The following is a 26,424-nucleotide window of genomic DNA, read 5'->3' on the forward strand; positions in this document are numbered from 1 at the left end:
AGAAAGGTCTGTGAACGGCTTGCCACACCCAACATGGAGAAACCTTGTAAAACTCAACCATCATTAGTGGAATTGTCCTGCAAACTCTTTTTGTTCCACAGAAAGACTCCCCTTTGTTAGTCACATATTAATAAGAATGGCTTTCCATTATCCTGATGGAATCATCACTCCTGCCCTCACCCAGTGCTGTTTCCTTCTCCTTTCCCTACCTGTTCTTATTTTTCCACCTGCTGTCTCCATAACTCTTTTGAAGGCGAGTCTGACTCTTCTCCCTCTGTTAACCTTCACTTCTGTTCAACTTCCAGTTAGTCACAAGCACTTGCCTGGTTCTGGTTGTTTTGGGACCACTGTCAGAAACAACTCTCTGTGGCTAATCCAGCACTGCTGCTTGATCAATCATCCAGACCAGGTGTTGGAAGCTGATGCTCTCACAGATGATCTCTTCACTCTCAGACTAGGGTTAGAACTCACCTAGGACCTCAGGCTTGCTGGGTCAGAATTCTATCACCAAGCTACAGCCCCACTCCTTTCTTAACCTCTTTTAGCTCTCCCTCTGCCCTATCTACTGTTTGACACTGAAGTTGTGTGAGTCTGAAACTGAGTTTTGTATTTTGGAGCCACCTTACTTATGAGGTCCTCACTCTTTGTCACAAAAGTAGCTTTTGAGAGCAGCTCAGAACCCGAAGGGAGTACTCCTATCTATGGGGAGTTGGTTCTCTCTCCAGCTTTCTAGAAAATTCTTTAATACTCTCTCCAAGTCTCCAGTTCCTGCCTCCCTCTTGATTACCACAATGCTCTTTTCTTTTGAGTTCATTGAGAAAATAGAAGAGACAGTTACAGTGGCTCATATCTCCGATCTCAGCATTTTGAGTCCAAGGACAGGCTAAGGGTCCTAGTTTGCCTTTTGTTGCTATAATAAAACATTGACTGAAGAAGCCTAGAGATAGGTTCCTAGATGAGATGGTGAGAATCTGCTCACATCCTGGTGAATCCAGAAGCCAAGGGGAACACTGTCTCATCAGCTTTCTCCATTTTCTCTTTTTATTGGGTTCTTGGTCCCCACTCCTTGGGAGTGATGTCTCTCACATTTAGGGCAGCACTTTCTCCACCACAAACACACCCAAAGGAGCACCTCATTACCATTCTAGGTGTTTCTTAGTCCAATCAAGTTGACAATGGAGATTAACCATCACAGTAATCTATGAAATACTCCTACTTTAAAAAAGGTGGCAAGCTGTCAAAACTGGGTTGCTTCAGACAAGCAAATACAGCTATGAGTGTTGTCCTTACTGTCCCTTAATTTGTGATCCTTCTGTCCCTCTATTCTCTCTCTTCATCTCTGATCAAAGTACAGGCTGTGCTATGGGTATTACCCAGTTACCAACCCATGTATACCTCCCCTTAGTCTATATCTTAAAGCTTCATGTGTGATTCACTCACCGTTTTACCTATTTCAGAAATCACACATCTCATTTTCAGTATTTAGAAGCCACTTGTACTCTCCAATTTTAAGTATTTTTAATGATTCTGATAAGTGAACTCACCATTGTTCATCTCAATAAGCATAATTAAAGTCTTCCCTCCCTCCCTCCCTCCCTCCCCTCCCTCCAGCTATCTTTTTATTCCTTCCAGAACTGGGTGTGTTGGGAGGGCCTCTATGACAGAGAGAAGGCACCTGACTGTGAAGGCATTCCACAGCTCATTAATTGCCTATTGGGCATTTGCTCATTGGAGAGTGTTAAGCAGATGGGGGTTCAGGGCTGGAGGAACCAGTGTAGAGAGCAATTTGTCTCCATCTTAGGTGGTGAGCCTCAGGCTCTGATGATGAGCTTCCTAGAACATTTGGGGTTTTAACAGCTTTTGAGTGAGAGAATGAGAGAGATACTGGTAGAGCCATGGAGAGGGTTAGTGTGAGACAGAACCCCTGCCTTATTTAGCAGAGCTGTCTTTGCTCTATACCACGGGCTCTGAACTGTCCTAAGGCTGTGACCCGTTGACGCAGTTCCTAATGGTGTGGTGATCCCCAGCTATGAAATTATTTTCGTTGCTACTTCATAGCTATAATTTTGCTACTGTTACAAATCTTAATGTAAATATCTGTTTTATGATGCTTTTAGGTGACTCATGTGAATGGGTCATTCAATGCCCAAGGGGTTGAGACCCATAGGTTGGGAATAGCTACTGTACAGGCTCCTTCCAGACATTCCTTCTGGTTTGAGGAACAAAAGGAGGTGAAGAAATCCTGGGCAAAACTAAGTTAGTTGGGTGGTCGGGGGCTTCATTAAAAGATCTGTAAAATCCTGAAATATAAGCCCGAGAGTCACTTCCTGTGCAGTCCTCATGTATGAAAATCCAGAAACAGTGCTTCAAGTTAGGAAGAAAAATTCAGCCCCATCCAATGAGAGGAATTCAGGCAGTTTTTGTAGAGGTAGTTTAGGCTAAAATTACAAGAAGTTTCTTTGAAATTAATCCATAATTGATTATAGAGGATGGTATATTTATACTTAGGTAATAAATAATAAACATAAACATAAATATGGGTACGGCGAAGACATATTTTGGTTGTGAATTTTGATTAACCACACCCTTCTGATAGACATTGAAGTTGTTCCCAGTTTCTGCTCTGGGACTTTGAGCACATCCATCATGATCAATTAGGCTTCATCCCAGGGATGCAGGGATGGTTCAATATACAGAAATCCATCAATGTAATCCACTATATAAACAAACTCAAAGACAAAAACCACATGATCATCTCATTAGATGCTAAGAAAGCATTTGACAAAATCCAACACCCATTGATGATAAAAGTCTTGAAAAGAACAGGAATTCAAGGCCCATACATAAACATACAGCAATATACAGCAAACCAGTAGCCAACATCAAACTAAATGGAGAGAAACTTGAAGCAATCCTACTAAAATCAGGGACTAGACAAGGCTGCCCACTCTCTCCTTACCTATTCACTAGAGTACTTGAAGTCCTAGTCAGAGCAATTAGACAACAAAAGGAGATCAAAGAGAAACAAATTGGAAAGGAAGAAGTCAAAATATCACTATTTGCAGATGATATGATAGTACACAAAAGTGACCCCAGAAATTCCACCCGAGAACTCCTAACAACTATAAACAACTTCAGCAAAGAGGCTGGATATAAAATTAACTCAAACAAACCAGTGGCCTTTCTCTATACAAAGGATAAACAGGCTGAGAAAGAAATTGGGGAAACAACACCCTTTACCATAGTAAAAAATAATATAAAATACCTGGGTGTCACTCTAAGTAAGCAAGTGAAAGATCTGTATGATAAAAATTTCAAGTTTCTGAAGAAAGAAATCGAAGATCTCAGAAGATAGAAAGATCTCCCATGCTCATTAATTGGCAGGATTAATATAGTAAAAATGGCTGTCTTGCCGAAAGAAATCTACAGATTCAAAATTCTAACTCAATTCTCCATAGAGTTAGAAAGGGCAATTTGAAAATTCATCTAGAATAGCAAAAAACCTAGGATAACAAATACTATTAAAGAACCTGTGGTGGACTCAAGCTGTCAGGACCTCAAGCTCTACTACATAGCAATTGTGATAAAAACTGCATGGTACTGGTAAAGTGACAGACGGGTAGATCTATGGAATAGAATTGAAGACCCAGAATTGAACCCACACACCTATAGCCCTTGATACTTGACAAAGGATCTAAACCCATCCAGTGGAAAGACAGCATTTTTAACAAATGGTGCTGGCTCAACTGGCGGTTAGCATGTAGAAGAATGTGAATCAATCTATTCTTATCTCCCTACACAAAGCTTAAGTCGAAGTGGATCAAGAACATTCACATAAAACCAGAGACACCAAAAGTTATAGAGGAGAAAGTAGGGAATTGCCACAATCATATGGGCACAGGGGGAAAATTCCTGAACAGAACACCAATGACTTCTACTGTAAGATCAAGAACTGACAAATGGGACCTCATAAAATTGCAAAGTTTCTGTAAAGCAAAGGACACTGTCAATTAGACAAAAACACAATCAACAGATAAGGAAAAGGTCTTTACCAATCCTGAATCTGAGAGACGGCTAATATCCAATGTATACAAATAACTCAAGAAGTTAGACTCTAGAGAACCAAATAACCCTATTAAATACAGGACACAGAGCTAAACAAAGACTTATCAACTGAGGAATACCAAATGGCTGAGAAGCACCTAAAAAATGTTCAACATCCTTAGTCATTAGGGAAATGTAAATCAAAACAGCCCTGAGATTTCACCTCACACAGTCAAAATGTCTAAAATCAAAAACTCAGGAGACAGCAGATGCTGGCAAGGATGTGGAGAAAGAGGAATACTCCTCAATTGCTGGTGGGATTGCAAGCTGTTATAATCACTCTGGAAATCAGTTTGGTTCCACCAAAATTTGGATATAGTACTACCGGAGGATCCAGCAATACCACTCCTGGGTATATATCCAGACGATGCCCCAAAATGTAATAAGCTGCTCCACTATGTTCATAGCAGCCTTATTTATAATAGCCAAAAGCTGGAAAGAAGCCAGATGTCCCTCAACAGAGGAATGGATACAGAAAATGTGGTATATTTACACAATGGAGTACTACTCAGCTAATAAAAACAATGAATTTATGAAATTCTTAGGCAAATGGATAGATCTGGAGGATATCATCCTGAGTGAGGTAACCCAATCACAAAAGAACACACATGGTATGCAATCACTAATAAGTGGATATCAGCCCAGAAGCTTGAAATACCCAAGATACAATTCACAAAACACATGAAACTCAAGAATCAAGACCAAAGTGTGGATTCTTTGATCCTTCTTAAAAGGGGGAACATAACACCTATGGAAGGAGTTACAGAGACAAACTGTGGAGCAGAGACTGAAGGAATAACTCTCCAGAGACTGCCCCACCAGGGGATTCACCCCATATACAACCACGAAACTCAGACCCTATTTTGATGTCAACAAGTGCTTGCTCACAGGAGCCTGATATAACTGTCTACTGAGAGGCTCTGCCAGTGCCTGACAAATACAGAAGTGAATGCTCCCAGCCATCCATTGGTCAGAGTGCAGGGTCCCCAGTGAAGGAGGTAGAGAAAGTACCCAAGGAGCTGAAGTGCAGCCCCATAGGAGGAACAAGAATATAAAGTAATCAGTACCTCCAGAGCTCCCTGAGACTAAACCACCAACCAAAGAAAATATATGGTGGGACTCATGGCTCTAGCTGCATATGTAGCAGAGGATGGCCTAGTCGGTCATCAACGGGAGGAGAGGCCCTTGGTCCTGTGAAGGATCTATGTCCCTGTATAGGGGAATGCCAGGGTCAAAAAGTGGCATTTGTTGAGTTGATGAGCAGGTGAAGGGGGTAGTGGATAGACAGTTTTCAGAGAGGAAACTAGGAAATGGGAGACCATTTGAAATGTAATTAAAGAAAATATCAAATAAAAAATGGATTTGCAGGGCCGGGCGTGGTGGCGCACGCCTTTAATCCCAGCACTCCGGAGGCAGAGGCAGGCGGATTTCTGAGTTCGAGGACAGCCTGGTCTACAAAGTGAGTTCCAGGACAGCCAGGGCTACACAGAGAAACCCTGTCTCGAAAAACCAAAAAAAAAAAAAAAAAAAAAAAATGGATTTGCAAAAAAAGGACTAATAAGAGAAACAAATTGTAATGAAAGACAACTCTGCACAGTGAATACTACTGAATGTGGTCCATACTTAACCCTATCCAAAGGCAGAGTCATGGCTGTTTGTATGAATTTAAGGCTATTCTAGGTTACAACCTTGGGTCAGCCAGGGGTGCATACTTTCTGGGAGGCATTACATGTCCCTTCTAATTTAGGGTGACAGTCCTGCAACCACAGAGACGTTGGTGGAAACTCAGAGAGCACTTTGTAAACCTGACAGTCAAGCTTCTGCAGTACCTAGCACTCCTGTGGAAAGGCAAAGTTAAGGGAATCATAGAGACTACAGCCCAGAATCAGGCTCAGTATGTATCTGAAGCTCATGGTTTGAGTCTGCAGACTCAGGAGGAGTCTCTTCCCATGTTCCTCCTTGTTACCAAGTGAACTTTACAACCAGAGGCCCGGGAGCATTGCTAGACAGCACAACCCACAGAAACATATGATGGGTTCTGAAAGTTCAAATGGGAAGATTAGATGACATAGAGTGATGATAGGCTTTCTTCTAATGATTCAACAGGGGAAAGGTGAACTCATCTTTTCAATTTCTATGTACTTCTGTCTGTCTGTCACAGGTAATTGGCTGTTTTTCTTTCTTTCTTTCTTTCTTTTTAATTGTTTTTGGCTAAGAGCAGGTAAACATAGTCCTGAGGTTGGGGTATCTTCTTTGAAAAGAGAATTAAGCTCTGGCATACCCTTTACCCATGCACAGAATATATTTTTTATTTCATTTTGTTTTTTGTTTATTTTTTAGACCTGTTTCATCTCTGTAGCCCTGGTTGGCTTTAACTGCAGAGATTTACCTGCCTCTGCTTCCCTAGTGCTGGGAGTAAAGGCTGGCACCACCACTGCCTGGCAAAATACTCTTTAAACATTTATCTATGTCATGAATTAAGTCTTGGCCTACAACCTGGATCACTTATGTGAATAGCTACACTGATGTTAAGACCTCGGTGGAGACATACCTTCCTTCCTGTTCACAACTGTGCCCAGGAGCAGATCATGTGCTCCCACCCCCACCCCACCCCCGACAGCTTGATCCACAGTTCTGACACCACCAGGCTCACAGGTGTATACCCCCCTCTATCCCCCATCCCAGTACTTGGCCTAACCACACCCCACTCCAGGCACAGAGGATGTAGGTCCTCCCACCTGCTGCAGACACATCATCCTCTGGTCCATAAATGTGCCTGGAATCAGACAGTGTGCTCCAGCACACCCTACTCCACCCACTTCAGAGTCAGGTTGACTCCAAAGAGGTCGGCCACAGTCAGGCTCACACATCAGGTGCTCCAGACCCCCTCTCATACCCAGAGACAGCCTGACCCAAGAAGCCTCATCATAACCAGGCTTACACCAGGAACAGGATCCAGTCAGAGACAGCAAGGTCAGTTAGCACCAAAGATAGCCACATCGTGAAAGGCAAGGTGAAGAACATAAGCAAGAGAAACCAATGCCACTTGGCAACATCAGACCTCAATTCTCTACCCACAGAAAATCCTGAATACCCCAACACACCTGAAAAGCAAGATTCTGACCTAAAATCCCATCTTATGAAGATGATAGAGGACCTTAAGGAGTACATAAATAGCTCCCTTAAAGAAATACAGGAGAACACAGGTAAACAGCTGGAGGCCTATAAGAGGAAACACAAAAACCCCTTAAGAATACAGGAAAACACAATCAAACAGGTGAAGTATTGAATAGTACCATCCAGGATCTAAAAATGGAAAAAGAAACAATAAAGAAATCACAAAGGGAGACAACCCTGGACATGGAAAACCTAGGAAAGAGATCAGATGCAAGAATTACCAACAGAATACAAGAGATAAAAGAGAGAATCTCAGGTGTAAAGATATCATAGAAGACATTGACACAACAGTCAAAGAAAATACAAAGTGCAAGAAGCTCCTAACTAGAAACAACCAGGATACTCAGAACACAATGAAAAGATCAAATCTAAGAATAATAGGTATAAAAGAGAGTGAAAATTCCCAGTTCAAAGGACTAGTAAACATCTTCAATAAAAAACTTCCCTAACCTAAGAAAGAGATGCCCATAAACATACAAGAAACATACAGAATGCCAAATAGATTTGACCAGAAAAGAAATTCCTCCTGTCACATTATAATCAAAACATAAAATTCACAGAACAAGGGAAGAATATTAAAAGCAGTAAAGGAAAAGGTCAAATAACATATAAAGGCAGACTTATCAGAATTATACCATACTTCTCAACAGAGATTCTAAAAGCCAAAGATCTTGGGCAGATGTCATACAGACCCCAAGAGAACTCAAATGCCAGTTCAGGCTACTATGTCCAACAAAACTCTCAATTACCAAGATATTTTATGACAAAACCAAATTTAAACAATATCTTTATTGTTAGCCCTAGAGGGTAATAGGAAAAAAAAAAAAAAACCCTCCAACACAAAGAAGGAATCAACACCCAAGAAAAAGCAAGAAATTAATCTTCTCACAACAAACCCAAAAGAAGACAACCACACATACATAATTCCACGTATAAAACAAAATATCAGGAAACAACAATCATTGGTCCTTAACATCTCTCAATATCAATAGACTCAATTTCCCAATAAAAAGACATAGACTAACAGACTGTATTCAAAAACAGGACCTAGCATTTTGCTGCATGTTACCTCCTTCCAGCCTAGCTAGGCTGGCTCAGCTGGCTCAGACCATCTGCCACTTAGGAGGAACCACCTGCTGTGCTGCTTCCCATAACTCTCCTTTGATGTGCCACTACCTGCTACCTGCCTGAGGCCAAACTGGTTCTCAGAGATTTTCCAGAGTTAGCTATGAACTGTGATTTTCCAGGGTTCCTACTAAAAGGCTGATCTGACAACTTCAAAGGAACTTTGCCTGACTGGGAATGGGCCTCCCCTCTTCTTTATAAAGCGTGTTTGCTGATATTAAAGTTGAGTCTTGATCAGAATATTGTCCATTTCTCTCTTTACCCGCCTAGATTCCCTCTTTTCTTTCAGTTCCAAGATGCGTCCCAGGCTCAAAAGCAGACATGAGAGCCACAGGCCAGCCCCAACAGCTGCATACAGAAAACATACCTCAGTGAAGAAGGCAGATACTACCTCAGAGTAAAAGGCTGGAAAAGATTTTCCAAGCAAATGGTCCCAAGAAACAAGGTCGAGTAGCCATTCTAATATCCAATAAAATAGACTTTCAACCAAAAGTTATCCAAAGAGATGGGGAAGGACACAATATTCATTAAAGGAAAAATTCACCAAGATGAACTCTCAATTCTGAACATCTACATCCCAACTGCAAGAGCACCCACATTTGTAAAAGAAACATTACTTAAGCTCAAAGCTTAAGTAATGAACCTCACACAATAGTGGGAGACTTCCACACACCATTCTCATCAATGGACAGATCAAGGAAACAGAAACTAAACAGAGACACAGTGAAACTAAGTTATGAATCAAATAGATTTAACAGATATCTTCAGAACATTTCACCCTAAAAGAAAAGAATATATCTTTTCCTCAACACCTCATGTTCCTTCTCCAAAATTGACCACATACTTGGACACAAAACAGGCCTCAATAGATGGAAGAATATTGAATTAATTCCATACATTCTATTAAATCACTATGGACTAAGTCTGGTCTTCAACAGCGACAAAAACAACAGAAAGTCCACATACTCATGGAAGCTGAACAACTCTCTGCCTAATGACAACTTGTTCAGGGAATTTTTAATTTCTGTATTAAAGAAATTAAAGACTTTTTAAAATTTAATAAAAATTAAGGCATAACATACTGAAACTTACAGAAAACCCATAGCTCTTGTTGCCTTCACAAATTATTTGAAGAGATCCTACACTAGCAGCTTAACAGCACATCTGAAAGCTCTAGACCAAAAAGAAGCAAATATATCCAAGAGGGGTAGACAGCAGGAAATAATCAAACTCAGGGCTGAAATCAACCAAGTAGAAACAAAGAGAGCAAAGAGAGAAACGAATCAACAAAGCCAGGAGCTGGCTCTTTAGGAAAATCAACAAGATAGATAAATCCTTAGCCAAACTAAGTAGAGGGCACAGAGACAGTATCCAAATAAACAAAATCAGAAATGAAAAGGGAAATATAACAACAGAAACTGAAGAAATTAAAAAAAAATCATCAGATCCTAGTACAAAAGCTTATACTCACCAAAACAGGAAAATCTACATCAAATAGATGATCTTCTAGACAGATATCAGGTACCAAAGTTAAATCGAGATTGGATAAACCATCTAAACAGTCACATAACCCCTAAGGAAATAGATGCATTCTTTAAAATTTTCCCAACCAAAAAAAGCACAGGGCCAGATGGGTTTAGTACATAATTCTATCAGCCCTTCAAAGAAGACCTAATACCAACATTTCTCAAACTATTCCACAAAATAGAAACAAAAGGAACACTACCTAATTCATTTTATGAAGCCACAGTTTCACTGATACTTAAAACACAAAGGCCCAACAAAGGAAGTGAACGTCAGACCAATTTCCCATATGAATTTTGATGTGTAAATACTCCATAACATTTTTGCAAATTGATCTTTTATCATGATCATGTAGGCCCCATCCCAGGAATGCAGGGATAGTCTAAAATACAGAAATCTACAAATGTAATTCACTATGTAAACAAACTTAAAGAAAAAAACTACATGATCATCTCATCAGATGCTGAAAAAGCCTTTGACAAAATGCATCACCCCTTCTTGTTAAAAGTCTTGGAAAGATCAGGAATTCAAGGCCCATGCCTAAACATAATAAGAGCCATATACAGCAAACCAGTAACCAATATTAAATTAAATGTAGAAAAACTTGAAGCAATCCCACTAAAATCAGGGACAAGACAAGGCTCCCCATTCTCTTTCTCTTTACTCAATATAGTACTGGAGGTCTAGCCAGAGCACTTAGACAACAAAAGGAGGTCAAAGGGAAACAAATTGGAAAAGAAGAAGTCAAAATATCACCATTGGCAAATGATATGATAGTATATATAGGCAACTCCTAAAATTCTACCAGAGAACTTCTACAGCTGATAAACAACTTCAGCAAAGCGACTGGATATAGAATTAACTCAAACAAATCAGTAGCCTTCCTCTACACAAAGGATAAATGGGCTGAGAAAGAAATTATGGAAACAACACCCTTCAAAATAGTCATAAATAATATAAAATACCTTGGTCTGGCTCTGAACAAGAAAAGTGAAAGATGTGTATGACAAGAATTTCAAGTCTCAAAAGAAAGAAATCAAGGAAAACCTCAGAAGATGGAAAGATTCCCATGTCCATGGATTGGCAGAATTAACATAGTGAAAATGGTCATTTTACCAAAAGCAATCTACAGATTCAATGTAATCTCTATCAAAATTCCAATTTAATTCTTACAGAGATAGAAAAAGCAGTTCTCAAATTCATCTGGAATAACACAAAACCATTCTCAACAATAAAAGAATTTCTGGAGGAGTCACTATTCCTAGATCTCAAGCTGTACTACAGAGCAGTAGAGATAAAACCCACCTTCTATTGGTACAGAGACAGGCAGGCAGATCAATGGAATAGAATTGAAGACCCAGAAATGAACCCACACATATTTGTTCACTTGATCTTTGACAAAAAAGCCAAAACCATCCTGTGAAAAACAGCGTTTTCAAACAATGATGCTGGTTCAACTGATGGTCCACATGCAGGAAAATGCCAATTCATCAATTTTTTATCTATTCGTACAAAGCTCAAGTCCAAGGGGACCAAGGGCCTCCACATAAAACCATATACCCTGAATCTAATAGAAGAGAAAGTAAGAAAGACCCTTGAACACATCAGCACAGGGGAAAATTTCCTGAGCAGAACACCATTGGCTCAGGCTATAAGATCAACAATTGACAAATGGGACCTTATGAAAATGCTTCTGTAAGGCAAAGGAAACTGTAAATAGGATAAAATTGCAATCTCCAAGTTCGCAAAAATCTTTACCAACCCAACATCTTATAGAGGTCGAATAGTCAAAAAATACAAAGAACTCAAGAAGTTAGACTCCAGAGAACCAAATAACCCCATTAAAAATGGTGTACAGAATTAAACAAAGAATTCTCAACTGAGGAATACCAAATGGCTGAGAAGCACCTAAAGAAATGTTCAACATCCTTAGTCATCAGGAAAATGCAATTAGAAACAACCCTGAGATTCTACCTCACAGCAATCAGAATGGTTAAGATTAAAAACTCAGGTGACAGCAGATGCTGGTGAGGATGTGGAGAAAGAGAAACACTCCTCCATTGTTGGTGGGACTGCAAGCTGGTACAACCACTCTGGAAATCAGTCTGGTGGTTCCTCAGTAAATTGGACATAGTACTACATGAGGACCTAGCTATACTACTCCTGGCATATACCCAGAAGATGCTCCAACATGCAATAAGGACACATGCTCCACTATGTTCATAGATACAGAAAATGTGGTACATTTACCGAATGGAGTACTGTTTAGCTATTAAAAATGATGACTTCATGAAAATCTCAGGCAAATGGATGGAACTTGAAAATATCATCCTGAGTGAGGTAACCCAGACGTAATAATAACACACATGGTATGTACTCACTGACAAGTAGATATTAGCCCAAATGTCCAGAATGCCCATGATACAACTCACAGACCACATGACACTAAGCAAGATGGATGTCCAATGTGTGGATTCTTCAATCCTTCTTATAAGGTGCAACAAATTAATCATGGGAGGTAAAAGGAGAGAGGGACCTGGGAGGGAGAAAGGAGGGGAAAGTAAAAAAAAAGTATGGGAAGAGACAGGGAGAAGTCCAGAGTGTCAGGAAAATGAATACAAACATGTTGCAATAGGGGGTGGAGAGGGGGAAAGGGGACCACTAGAAAGTCCCAGTCACCAGGGAAGCTAGAGGTTCCTAGGACCCACTAGGGTGACACTACCCAAAATACCCAAGAGAGGAGACATAGACCTATAGAGCCCACCTTCAGTAGATATACACGGCCCCGAGTTGAAGGATGGGAACTCCAGTAGATATACACGGCCCCCAGTTGAGGGATGGGAACACCCACCCATCTCCAAATTTTAAACCCAGAAGTGGTCTTGTCTAAAAGAAATGTAGGAACAAAAAAATGGAGCAGAGACTGAAGAAATGGCCATTCAGAGACTGCTCCACCTTGGGATCCACCCCATCTGCAGAATCCCTAGACTACTGCTGATGCCAAGAAGTGCTTGCTGACAGGAGCTTGGTATAGCTGTGCTCTGAGAGGCTCTGCCAGCACCTGACTAGTACAGATACAGATAGTCACTGCCAACCATTAGACTAAGGCCAAGGTCCCTAAGGTAAGGAATGAAGGAGCAAAAGGGGATTTTAATCCCATAAGAACAATGTCAACTAACTGGATGCCCCCCCTCTACTGTGCCCCAAAAGCACTCAGGAACTGAATGATCAAACAGAGAATACATGAATGGGTCCATGGCTCCACCTAGATATGTAGCAGAGGATTGCTTATCTGGCATCAATGGGAAAGCAAAGCCCTTGGTCCTGTGGAGGCTTGATGCCCCAGCACAGGGGGATGATAAAAGGGTGAGGCAGGAGTGAAGGGTGGGTGGGTTGGGCAGTCTCTTAGAGGCAAATGGGATGGGAGGGTTGTGGAGGCAAGACCATGAAGGGGCACAACATTTGACATGTAAATAAGTAAAATAACCAATAATAGAAAACAGCAAGTGGAACATCAAAATATTTAATTAAAACAAAAAAGCATGTGTGTTGGAACCGTGAGCAGCTTAGGTACCACTTCATTGAATACACTCAATTATACAGAGGGTGGGACCAAGGAGCCGAGGTATAAATGCTTCACTCAAGCTAAATCATCAAGATGTGATGAAACATCCCAACTCATATGTATAGGCTCTTCTCTGCTACTGACTGTGACAGCCATTCTCAGGAGCTCAGGAAAATATAGCCTTAAGAAATTATCAGTCCAAGCCGGGCGGTGGTGGCGCATGCCTTTAATCCTAGCACTTGGAAGGCAGAGGCAGGCAGATTTCTGATTTCGAGGCCAGCCTGGATTACAGAGTGAGTTCCAGGACAGCCAGGACTATACAGAGAAACCATGTCTTGAAAACAAACAAATAAACAACAACAAAAAAAAAAAAAGAAAGAAAGAAAGAAAAGAAATTATCAGTCCAAACTATTAAAGACGATGGAACAATCTCAGGGTAGGAGTAAAGAATTCAAGTATGGAGCAGGAAAGGCATAGAAAACCCTTAGGTTAATTCTAAATCAGTTCTGTAGCTTTAGAAGCATAAGCATTTAGCTTGATGTATGCATGTGCAGGTACTGAGCTCCCAGCGGGCATGCACCAAGCAGTATGTGCAGTGTTGTGCAAGCACTGGTCATTCTCCTAAAATCTCTGGGAGGAAGAGCTCAGACTTCCTCAAAACCTATAATCTATATCTTTTTCTTTCTTTCTTTTTTTTTTTTAAGTAATTTGGGGGCTGGAGAGATGGCTTGGCAGTTTAGACCACACCATGTTCTTGCAGAGCATCCTCATTCAATTCCAGTGCCCATCCCAGGGGGATGGTGGCTCCTGTAACTCCAGCTCCTGAGGAATTGATCCCTCTGGCCTCTGAGCAGACTTGCTCTCTTCTGCTCATACTCACTCACAGACACACATAGTTAAAAATAAAAAATAAAATACAACCTTTGTAAAGGCCGTTTTCAAATACCCTTATGACCGATTTTTATCTCGTTCTGGGTCTTTGTTCCAAGAAAACAGCAGGAAGAAGGGAAAGAAAGCTATGCCACGATTTGTTAATTGAAAGTATCAAAGCTGTCTAGGCACTAAGTGGGGAGGCCAACGGTGTTTCTTTTGCTAATAACCCAAGACAGATTGCATTCATTCCCCACATATTTGAAAAACAAAACAAAACAAACACACAAAGAAATTAGGAGTAATAAATTGAGTACAAGTTGTAGAATTTAAAAAAGCCAGCAAACAAAAAAATTAGTTTTATGTACACACACTAATATGTATGATTGGAAAATTCAATTAGGAGGACTGCTTCCCTGTCAGTAACATGAAGAAAAATGAAATACTTACAAACCAACTTAGGCAAATGAGTAGAAAACCTGGGTTTGGAAAACTGCTGACAGAGGAAAGACATTGAATGGCATGCATCCTGTGTTCACTGACTAGAAGGAATAGTGTTATAATGTTCATACTAACCAGGTGGTGAATAGACTGTATGAAGTTGCTATTAAATTCTAATAGTAATCTCCATAGGGGAGAAAAACTCAAGTTCATACAGAAATACAACAGCCTTCAAAGAGACAAACTATTTCTTAATTTTTAGATTTATGTATTTTACTGTATGCTCACGAATGATTTGTTCATATGTAGATCTGTACACCACTGTGCTGTGGATGTTTGTGAGCTAACAGCTGGACCCACAGACCAAATGACACATAAGGAACTACTTGAACACAGCTGGGAGCACTCTAGCAAGAAGCCCAAAGGACAGAGAAGGTGAGTGGCTTTCTTTCTTTCTTTCTTTCTTTCTTTCTTTCTTTCTTTCTTTCTTTCTTTCTTTCTTTCTTTCTCTCTCTCTCTCTCTCTCTCTCTCTCTCTCTCTCTCTCTCTCTCAAAATAATGAATCTACTATAATACAAATAAGGAAACCTTAAAATTGAAATATAAAGGTTACAACATTGACCGAAGAATTTCTTTACTACACAAACTATGGCCCAGCAGTAAAAAGCAAACCACTTTTATTTTTTCCAGTTAAACAAATGGTGTGGGTTTGATAATGCAATAATTTTGAATATAGCCCAACTAAATTTACCTATCACTCAGTCAGAAAGTTTTATCATAATTTAGTGTTCTGATTGTATCTTCACTAACAAAATATTTAATCTGTAAAGCAGCAGTTATTTATAGCAACTCTGGTACCAACAACAAAAGGGGGAAAACTGGTTTGAAAAATGGGGCAAAAGCCATTCTGGATTGTAGAACACATCACAGAAAGAATATGAATACAAGTTTTTGATTTTATATATACATACTCCAAGGAGTCTGCCAGCATCCAAAGTACTTTTATTGCCATATTAGCAATGGATTTTATGAAGATATATTCTCAAGGGCCACATAAAAATAGATTCAAGGAACAGATTAAATTGAAATCCTAGATTAAATGTTCAGTTTAAAGAACTTTCTACAACAAACTTCATGTTCATATATGAAAAGTTATATATAGCCTTATATGAAAATGTCATGAAGCATTTTTCTACATAATACTAAATGTATTCCTCATGAGGGAAAAATTAAAATATCTAAAATATATTAGATTAAGATTACAAGACCATCATAGATCTTTTGAACATGCATCTGTTTACAAAATTAACTGTGTATACAAAATGTATCTTTCATTATAGATCATAAAGAAATGAGTTGGTGACATCTATTCTTTACATTGCATTATCAACTCACTTTAACCATACGTGTGTCCTTGGTACGTGAGTAAAAGAAACAGGTTCACTCTCTCCTCATCAAATCATCACAAACTCACTTAGAAGATGAAGGTGCAGAAATGGGAAGTATGTTACATGTATTTTTTCTTTCTTTCAAACATCCCAAGCATGGCATAGTAACTGGAAATTAAAAAATACTTAACTGGGCTTTAGTTTTCTATACAGACTGCTGGAATTAGGTCCCCAAATTAGCAATCAAATTGCAAGACCAGCCATAAAGCAGGATGAAAGCATTAAACATTTCATATATGAGTTTTAAAATCATTTAATTTCTACAGGAAAGTTGTATTCACAATATAATGTGACAGGAATGACATACTGATTGCAATAAGGTTGCACGCAGCAGCAGCTTTGCATTTTTAAACTAATTTTTGTTGTTGTTTATAAAGATTAAACCTCTCCAGTCATGCTTACCCCATGCTTTTAGATTCATAATGTAAGTGAATAGGGAATACCATATAGTTCAAAGACAAAATGTCTCATCATTTTGATGTGGATTATCTGTATGAAACATGAACTATACTACTAACCCCTGAAACATGCATGTCTGGTTTGTTTTTGTCCAATTTCAGGCCATCAGCAAAGAAAGCTTCGAGAGCTCCAGCTACAGCCTTTGCTGTCTGTCACTTCCATTGATGCTAGATTAATATTATGATCTTGATCAAACTGCTTTTGAATGTTGTCTTGATCAGTTTTATTTCCACTAACACGGTACAGTCCTTCAGCACATAGTCCTGTGTCTTCAATAAATTCCACACATTTTTTCAACAAATGGTGGCATAGGCTTCTCACCTCTAGCCAGATCCTGGAGGGGCATCCCAAAGTACTTTCCCAATTTCTATGTGTGGGTGGGTCTGTTCAGCATCTCTCCCCCAGGACACCACTGGAATCAAGCGCATGTGCGCCTGCGAAGCCACACACCCAGCAGGGGCGGCAAGGGCAGCAAGGGGGGCGCAACATGTGTGCCTCTGCCGCCTGTCCCATAATTTACCCGCTCCATGGTGCTCACCCCCAGATCGAGTGAATATCTTTCATCCGAGTATTTCCATAGAGGAGACATGCACACCTCTGCCAGGTAGATCATCCTCAGGACCCAGGAGAGACAACTGTTCTGAATTCCCTGCGGGAAATCCCCATGTCTGTGTGTGGGGAGACTGCATTGCATAGGGGGTCTGTCAGACTCAACAGAGGCTGTCATTAGCTGTGCCTCATCCCACACAGGCAAGCACTGAGCATCTCGAGTTCTTTGCCTGGAATAACCCACAAGTTGGAGGTATCAGTAAATCTTCTCCCAAACCTAATCTCTGTCCTGTATTCACTTACCTGACAACCCCCTATACACATACCAGTACCTTCAAAAATATACAATGTACCTGCATACACACACACACACACACACACACCTTTATGAATATATAATTACCCTGCAAACACACACATTTTCTTTTTTCTTTTTTTTTTTTTTAAAGATTTATTTATTATTATATCTAAGTACACTGTAGCTGTCTTCAGATGCACCAGAAGAGGGTGTCAGCTCTCATTATGGGTGGTTGTGAGCCACCATGTGGTTGCTGGGATTTGAACTCTGGACCTTTGGAAGAGCAGTCGGGTGCTCTTACCCACTGAGCCATCTCTCCAGTCCTGATTCACATTTTCTATCAAGGATCTGGACAGAATCTTATGCAGAAGAATCTAAAACAGAAAAATGTTCATTCATTTTTAACTCATGTGTATGAATATCCCCTCTCTCTCTCTCTCTCTCTCTCTCTCTCTCTCTCTGTATGTGTGTGTGTGTTTGGGGGGGGGGCATGTGAGTGCAGTCAGTACCCAGAAAGGACAGAAGCCTGCATCTAATTCCATGAAAACACAGTCAGGTTTTGAGCAGCAAGCATGGTAGCACATGGCTTTCACCCCAGCATTTTACAGACATATGCAGGCTCATCTCCGAGGCCAGCCTGGTCTACGGAGTTAGTTCCAACCAGGAACAGACAGGCTACAAACTGAAACACTGTATCTAAATGTCACAGAGCTAAGGGGAAAAGCATAGTCCCCCTTCCCCACAAGATAGTAATTGTCTTCAATAGGAAGAGTGGAAGGAAGGAAATGGGGAGACAGTGAGGAGAGGGTGTAATCACAACATTGGGGGAAGGGGCGACAGTGGCTAACAGCAGGGCAACAAAGAAGTGGAGCCTGCACCAGGGATGATGTGGTAGAGACCTGGAATGGCAAATGAGTGTGGTACAGAGAAGAAAGGAGATAGAGGAAGTGAGAAAGAGCAGACTGAAACCTGAGAGAGCCTGAGGAGGTGGAGTCTTGAGGAGGAGGAGGAGAAGCAGAGGAAACTGCTAGAACAGCACACATAACAGAGGGCTTTCAGAAGTGGCTTTCAGCTCTCGCTACTTGGGCTTGTCTTCTTTCTGGTAAGGAACTAGCTAGACCGGTGTTAATTTCTCTTGATTTTGGCAGCACTTTGCAGCGGATGTGCTGAAAGCTTAAACATTATTCTGTTTCTTTATTCTGTTCCCAAGGAACACTGAGGGCACAGCTGAAGGGATGAAGGGACCGCGGGGTGTGGGAGTCCTGAAAAAGGGTCCTTAGCATTCAGTTTGTAGTGGCACACTCCACTAGCCCTCGGGTGACAGGGACCTCGGTCCACAGGAGGTAGGACCAGAGTCCCCTGGAACTTTTGCAGTTCTCAGCACTGGGTCCTCTGCAGGGCGGTACTGAGGAATTCTGATTCTCTCTGCAGCTCTATTCACACCATAGGCAGCAGGGTCTCAAGAAGGATCATGGCAAAGGGCAGTCTTTCCTTGAATTGGAGCCTTTTGGTCCTGCTGAATTTTCTGGGGGCCACACTGTCAACTGGTGAGTTCCCAGGGTCTACAGGGAGTTGGGGGTGGGGGGGTGGGGGCTGGGCACTGAACAAGTACCTGGCTAAGTCAGGGAGTGGTTTGGATCTAAGGCAGGCTATGCTCTGCAGACTGCCTTCCTGGCGATTCCTCATGAGGTCTGCCCCATTTCTGGACCTTTTTGCCCTTGAACTTTCTTTCCCACCTTCCCTTCCACCATCCCACGGACCTCCTCCAGCAGATCCAGGGACAAGGAAGCCACACCACCCACCTTCTCATTTTTCCCCACTTTTTTTTTTCTTTTCCTTCTTTCTGTCTGTTCTTTTTTTCTTTAAGGCAGGGCTTCACACTACTGGCTGCTCTATAACATCTGAACCACTCCCTTCTCTCCTTTGGTACCAAGTGCTGGGATTACAGGTGTGAGACACCAGGCTCAGCTTCAATGCATCCTCTCAAGAGAATTTTGGCAGTTTGCTGGCCACTGAGAGTCCCTTGTGTCCAAAGCATTATGAGAAAGCTGGGGCTATAAAGTACCTGCTGCACAAGTATGAGAACCTGATTTGATCCTGGGACCTCCTCCTATAAAATAGCTGGGCTTGGTGCTGTGTGCTTTCATGGTCACGGCTAGGCAATCCAGTGCAGGAGAAGCCTGAGTCACTGGCAAGCCTGTCTAGCCTACTTGATGAGTCCCAAGCATCTGAGAGAGCTTGTCTAAATGGCACTTCTGTGGCACTTTTGTAAGATTTTGTAACAATGTTTCCCTTACTAAACCTTGGGGGGGGTGGTCTATGTGTCCATACTTCCTTCTGAGACATTTGATATCATCATGATTATTTTTTATTGGCCCAAATTTTAAGTCAGACATGTTTTCTTTAAATATTTATATTTAAAAAAATTATTCACTCTTTCTCATTCAGCAACACAGCTTCCTTTAATTAAACTTCTAGGTGGAGTTTTCTTACATATAGCAAATGTGTATTTCATCCTGATCTATCTAAGTGTCAAGGTTGTGGCCTTTAGCTCACAACCACAAAGGTAATTCTTGGGCTCCAGAGGGCTCAGGTTCATCTTCACCAAATCTCCTGGTGGAGTCTACTTAGTAAGTAGGAATCCCAGCCTCTCCAGGAAACCTTCAAGCCTTTGGATAGAGAATATAGAGCAGGGGAAACTACAAGATAGGGAGAGAACAGGTGGAACAGGCAGGGAGGGGGAGGGAAGAGGAAGCTGGTTGAAGGGGACAGGAAAGCAGTAACCCAAACTGCACCAGTTTATCTAAAGCAAAATTTTGAGGAGGGAAAGGGAAAAAATAGTTTTGTTTTTTTTTTTTGGTTTTTCGAGACAGGGTTTCTCTGTATAGCCCTGGCTGTCCTGGAACTCACTCTGTAGACCAGGCTGGCCTCGAACTCAGAAATCCGCCTGCCTCTGCCTCCCGAGTGCTGGGATTAAAGGCGTGCGCCACCACGCCCGGCTTGAAAAAATAGTTTTTATTTTTTTTAGCACCCCTTTTGCCTTTTTAGTGTAATCATATTGCAGACTTGTTATATGTTCCTTTTATAAAGTATTACTTAATTTTGGATGTCACTGCTCACATAAACACAGGACATTACATATGCACAGGTTCACTAGATCTGGCCTGCTTCCTCATGCAGTCTGCTTAACAGGAGAGCTCTAGGGTAAAGTGTCCTCTTTGGCTGTTAGTGAAAATCTGGGAAACCAGGATGGGGAGAGAGACATCATGCAGAGGGGCATCATGCAGATCACAGGCAGAGATCTCTCCCTGAGAATGAATTAGGTGTGTGGTTTAGCATGTGAGAAACTGAGATCTGATGCCCAACAGTGTTGTGTGAAGGGTACAGTGGGAGCAGGGATGAGCGCTGAGCTCACAGCTGGCAGCTCCCTTTCCATGCCCAGCTGCAGTCTTACTCCAGGATCTTTCCTGAACACCAGGCTCCATGTTGAATGTACCATGTGTTCTAGGATGCCTCCTTACCTTCTATGTGTTCAGCTAGGTTTTCATCCCCAGGAACATGGTTGCTATTGGGCATATTTTATACTTCAGTACTTGATATTAGTCACTCAAAGTACTTATAAGATAAATCTCCCTGGTGATATATGTGCATCTGAGCAGTCCTACTGCTCAGTCCTAAGACAGTTAAAGATGGCACAGAATTAAGGATCTGGAAACTGGTGGAGCGCTTGATTAGAGGCTTCTCTTCCTGACCCTTTTCCTGTCAGAGGGATTCTGAGTGCTAGAAACCCATGACTCCTCTGGACCCTTGCTCCCACTTTGGACCTCACCTGGATGTTTCTATCATAGGTACAGACTCTCTAAGTTGTGAATTAACTTTCAACTATCGTACTCTACATGGACAGTGCTCAGTGAATGGAAAGACTCTCCTTGATTTTGGTGATAAAACACATGAGGGAAATGCTACTAAGATGTGTGCTGATTTGTCCCAAAGCCTGACAGAGATTTCAGAAGTGATGTGGAACCTGCAATCAGGTAAGTATGAGACAGAAGGCAAAGGTAGACATGATAAATGAAAGAGAGGAAGAGCAGAGCACATGAAGGAAGAGGGCTGCTGAATTATTTGCATAAAAGAGCTGAATATTTTTCCCTACCTAGAACTAAATGGTATGGATTGTTTAAGCAATGGCAAGCCAAGGGGAAGGATTACAGATCCTAAGTGTGCAGAGAAAGCCTGGACCATTGGGGGAGTGATGGTTCTATAAAGGTTAGAAGATGATGTTGTGTGTCATTTGTAGGTAAAGATGCCTTGAATGTCACCACAAAAGCTCAGTATAATCAAGGAGAATTCATTGATGGATTCTGGGCCATCAACACTGATGAACAGCGTAGCATCTACTTTTATCCACTTAATATGACCTGGAGAGAGAGTCATTCTAATAACAGCAGTGCCATGAAGCATTGGAAGAACAAGGACCTAGAAAAAGATATCAGGAATGTCCTCATCGTATATTTCAGTCGCTGCCTCAACAAATCGTCGCCACACTTTAGAGAAATGCCAAGTAAGTAGTTAGGTAGATTGTCACAAGGAATAACCACAGGGTGGAAAAGACATGGCAGTGCTCTTGAAAATTCTGATGATTTCCTCATTTGGATGTGAGCATGTGTACATAATGGAAATCTGATAGACTGGATGAGTGATTCATTGGTGGTCTTCCTGTCTGCGGAGCCAGTGATGACCACGCAGATTTCTCTTTCCCCTATCATCACCCAGTCTTTCTCATTCCCTGTTAACCAGTGGCCTAGGCTCTACATGGCCTGCTAATGAGCCCCAAGTCTGTGTGCATCACTGTAAACTTCCAGCCTTTTCTTCTCAGTTATAGCTGCCCTTCCACCAATTCCAAGATCAATTCTGAAGACCTCATTATCTTTCTCTGGCACAATTGAACAATACCAATAATGCCAACTTCCATAAAGTTCTAACCAAAGTAAAATATGGCACAGTTTGTTATAGTTCAATAGACATGTGCTTTCTCTCTGGGCATCCCAGAGAGAAAGAGTTGATGGTGGAGGTATGTTTTTTTTTTAGCTATATCAATATTTTATTCTGATTTTTTTTAAAGAATCAACAATAAAGGTGCCGGAAACCATCCAGCGTACAAATGCCACTCAGATTCATCCTACAGTGAATAACTCCCAATATAATTCTGACACCCAGGTTCTGAGTGTCACCGGGATCGTGACTATATGTATAGTAAGAGTGTCTATCATGGCACTCATGGTGTTCGCTTGGTATATGCTGAAGAAAAAAAAAAAAGGTAAGGGACAGGCTGGGCTCTCATCTTTTTCTTTGTCATATTAATTGGGTAAGGACGTAGCATATGGGTCCCAAAAATCTCAAAGCCTGTCCATCACAGTGGATGTTGTCCACCAAAATTTGTTGTCTTCTTAGTACTGAGCCCCAACTCCACAGTAATGTTGGAGATGACTATTGTTGGGCAAAGGAGGCAAGTTGAGTCCACACACCCCTGTGGTCAGAGGAAGAATGAAATAGGAAAGTTCTCAGGAGAGGACAGAGAACCCAAGGACCAAGGATCCAAATAAGATACAAGAAAAACTGAAATGAGGTGATCCCTCCTCAGGTCCAACAAACCTTTCCCTAGGCTGTGATGAAAGTCTGCTTTTTGCTGATAGCATGATCCAGTGCAAAATTTCTTATACCTAGGGCCAAGTCTGTACATTAGTAGCTAATGGCTTAGGACAGCCCTTATGACAAAATGATCAGAATGAGCAGACTATTCAAGGAGTTGTCATTGTGGGACAGTCCTGTAATCCCAGCACTCAGGAGGCTGATGCAGAAGGATCATCAAGTTCAAGGTCAGCCTGGTGGCAGAGTCATATATTGTCAACAGATAAAAGAAAACAACAAAATCCATTCATTTAACTTGATCACTCTGCTTAGCCAGAATTCAGTGCATGTGGAACTATGATTCCAATGTCTCTGTTCTCTGAAGTTGAAGTCACCTGTGTCTATGCAGGTAAAGTGAGCTGTGAGCCCACTGCTGTCATTGTTAGTCTAGAGTAGAAATACAGACTTGCGATGAAGATTGCCAATGTATTAACTATTTTAGTATGTTCTAAATTTTTCCTTATAAGCATAGGTTGATACATCTAATGTCAGGCAACATGTCAGATATTTAAGTCAATATAATTATTTTAATAACTATTATTGCATAAAAGTTTTAAATCAACTTGTTCATTTCTGCATACCTACCAATTCCAGTATGTAGAAAGTTGTGGCAGGTGGATTGCCAGAAGAATTCAAGCCTGTTGTAGAATATATTCTAATCTCAGGACCAGGTTGGGGGATAAAAAGAAAACTTGACTCCTAAAAACAAAAGAAAACAAAACAAAAAAAGAAAGCTAAAAGGCCAGCAAAGACAGAAACACAGTTATATTTTGCTGGCTTTTTCTATTTGCTGATATTTTCATGTCTCCTCATTTTTTATTTTTCATTTTTTATTCGCAATTTTGTTGTATTAGACTTACAGTTCTAGAGACATCTGAAGCCTTATTTTACCTGAGCTTTTAGTGGGAAAAAGATCTAGAAAGAAAAATGGAAGAGAAAAGGATTGGGTCTCTGAGTTCCATAGTCTGTGATGTGGGGGAGCATCTGAGAAATAGAATGGGGTGCTGCAGCTGATGCCCAGGAACACACTGTAATCCACACTCTCCTTGTCATAGGTGCTCTCTGCTGCTCCTCTTCCTCTACAACCTGATCAGCAGTTCTCATCACAAGCTGTGTTGGGGAGATTCTTGAACATTGCCTGTGCATCTTCAGCAAAGAAAGCAAACATATTTCTGTTGGAATCTGGGAAATTTGTGCTGTTGCCTTTGGACCAGACTGGTGGGAGCCCATGAGACTGATGGCTCACAGAGCCTCTCTCACCTGGGCATCAGAGTGCACTAGGCTGTTGCTTTGAGCACTTTCTCTTGCTCTGTACCTTCCTTCCTTCTTATTCTTGGGTGGTAGTGCTATAAAGATCAAGCCAGGCTTCGCTCTAAATTATTCATCACTGTACAAAACAGGGGCTTGCCCTGTGTGACTCCATTTTACAAGAAGAAGTTGGCTGCCTTCTGAGTGTCAAGTAGAGGTAGGGTGACATGACACTTCACTTTCCACACAGACACATGTCAGCCCAGGACCATCCATGATGCAGAGGCTGGTAATTAACTTAGTCCTAAAGGTAAAAATATGTCACCTACACTCTTATCAAAGTAGGTTGGACACAATGAGCACATGCGTATATACACCATATCAGATACCAGCTCTGAGGAGTTATCTCACCCTCACCTGGACCCCTGAAGAGGCCACCTAACCCTGCAATGCTAATGGCGTCCACAAACTTGCCCCTGTCTCTTTGTGTGTCAAGGAACCTGCAGGCAGAGGACTCCTGGCCATCTTAAGACTTCAGCTCCATCCACACTGCTAATGCCTCCTGCTTGGATCACTGTCTGACAGTTCATCTGCTGCTCCAAGTTAATATGGGTCTGCATCTCACCTGCTGGATCCTGGCGTCCTGCACCTCACCTCTGCAGTTCATTCAATCCTGAGGCCTGGTGCAACCCTGCAGCCCTGCAGCTCTCCACTGGCTTCTTTACCAGCTCCTCTAACCACCTGCACTGAGTCTGTCTATGTGTCCAGAATCCCTCTGTCTCTTCCTCCAGTCTGGTCGCTGTGAACTCTGATTTCAACTTGTTCACTCCTTAAAGCCATTCTGTGATCTGTGGACACATGATAACTGTGTGGTGTATAATGTGTGATCTGAGAGTTTATATAGTAATGAAGATGGAAGTAAGAGAGCAAGGGGTTGGCTAGTTATCAAAGGTAATTAGGACAATGTGGCAATTACAGCCAGGGAAATGGATGGAGCTGGTAAATTAAGACACATATTTGAGCACTGATTTTCCTGGCATAGCTCACTGACTCGGGATTTCATTCATAATATGATAACCCTCCAGTCAGTAAACATGCCATTGCCAAAGAAATTGAAAATACACAAATTTGCTATCCTAGGTTTTTTGTTATTCCAGATGAATTTGCAAATTGCCCTTTTTAATTCATTGGAAAATTGAGTTGGAATTTTGATGGGGATTGCGTTGAATCTGTAGATTGCTTTTGGCAAGATAGCCATTTTTACTATATTGATCCTGCCAATCCATGAGCATGGGAGATCTTAACATCTTCTGAGATCTTATTTGATTTCTTTCTTCAGAGACTTGAAATTTTTATACAGATCTTTCACTTCTTTAGTTACAGTCACAGCAAGGTAAACTCTTCTCAATGATAAAAGAACCTCTGGTGGAATCGCCATGCCTGACCTAAAGCTGTACTACAGAGCAATTGTGATAAAAACTGCAGGGTTCTGGATATTTGCCCAGAAACTTAGAATACCCAAGATACCACATATGATAGTAACCGTCATAGACCAGATGCCTCTGCCATGCTAGGAACTACATAGGATCTGGCATAGGCATAGAAATGTTCCTTTCAGCAGCCAAAAAGGTTATAAACATTTTAGTGAGGAATAAGGGACAAGGAGACAGCTCACTCATAGTGCTCGCCCATCAGAAGCATGAGGACCTGAGTTCCTAAGAGCCCATGCACACTGTGGTGGCACATGCTTGTCATGCCAGTGTAGAGGACAGTGAGAGACAAGTGCATCTCTGGGGCTTCCTCCTCAGCCAGAGTAGTTGAACTGGTGAGTTTCAATACAGACTAGCTCGACACAATGCCCATGGCGTCCTGAGGAGTGACATCCAAAGGTAGCCTCCATAGCACGAGTAAATGAACAAGAAGCTCTA

The 26,424-nt window shown here is 41.4% G+C and overlaps 1 protein-coding gene across 1 annotated transcript in view; it reads left to right on the forward strand.

Annotated features, from left to right (window-relative positions):
- LOC110288986 (histocompatibility antigen 60b-like) overlaps positions 1-24,444 on the forward strand; it is a 30,547-nt gene extending 6,103 nt beyond the window's left edge. Inside the window, exons 2-7 of the mRNA XM_085842680.1 lie at positions 15,116-15,241; positions 18,992-19,107; positions 21,409-21,594; positions 21,858-22,121; positions 22,683-22,877; positions 24,304-24,444. Of these exons, the coding sequence (XP_085698806.1) occupies positions 15,174-15,241; positions 18,992-19,107; positions 21,409-21,594; positions 21,858-22,121; positions 22,683-22,877; positions 24,304-24,338 (864 nt within the window). The 5' untranslated portion in view covers positions 15,116-15,173 and the 3' untranslated portion in view covers positions 24,339-24,444. The remainder of the gene's footprint in view (positions 1-15,115; positions 15,242-18,991; positions 19,108-21,408; positions 21,595-21,857; positions 22,122-22,682; positions 22,878-24,303) is intronic.
- The last annotated feature ends 1,980 nt before the right edge of the window (positions 24,445-26,424 follow it).

The sequence above is a fragment of the Mus caroli genome, unplaced genomic scaffold (genome assembly GCF_978045245.1).
Source record: "Mus caroli unplaced genomic scaffold, Mus_caroli_1 scaffold_9, whole genome shotgun sequence".
NCBI classification, from domain to species: Eukaryota; Metazoa; Chordata; class Mammalia; order Rodentia; family Muridae; genus Mus; species Mus caroli.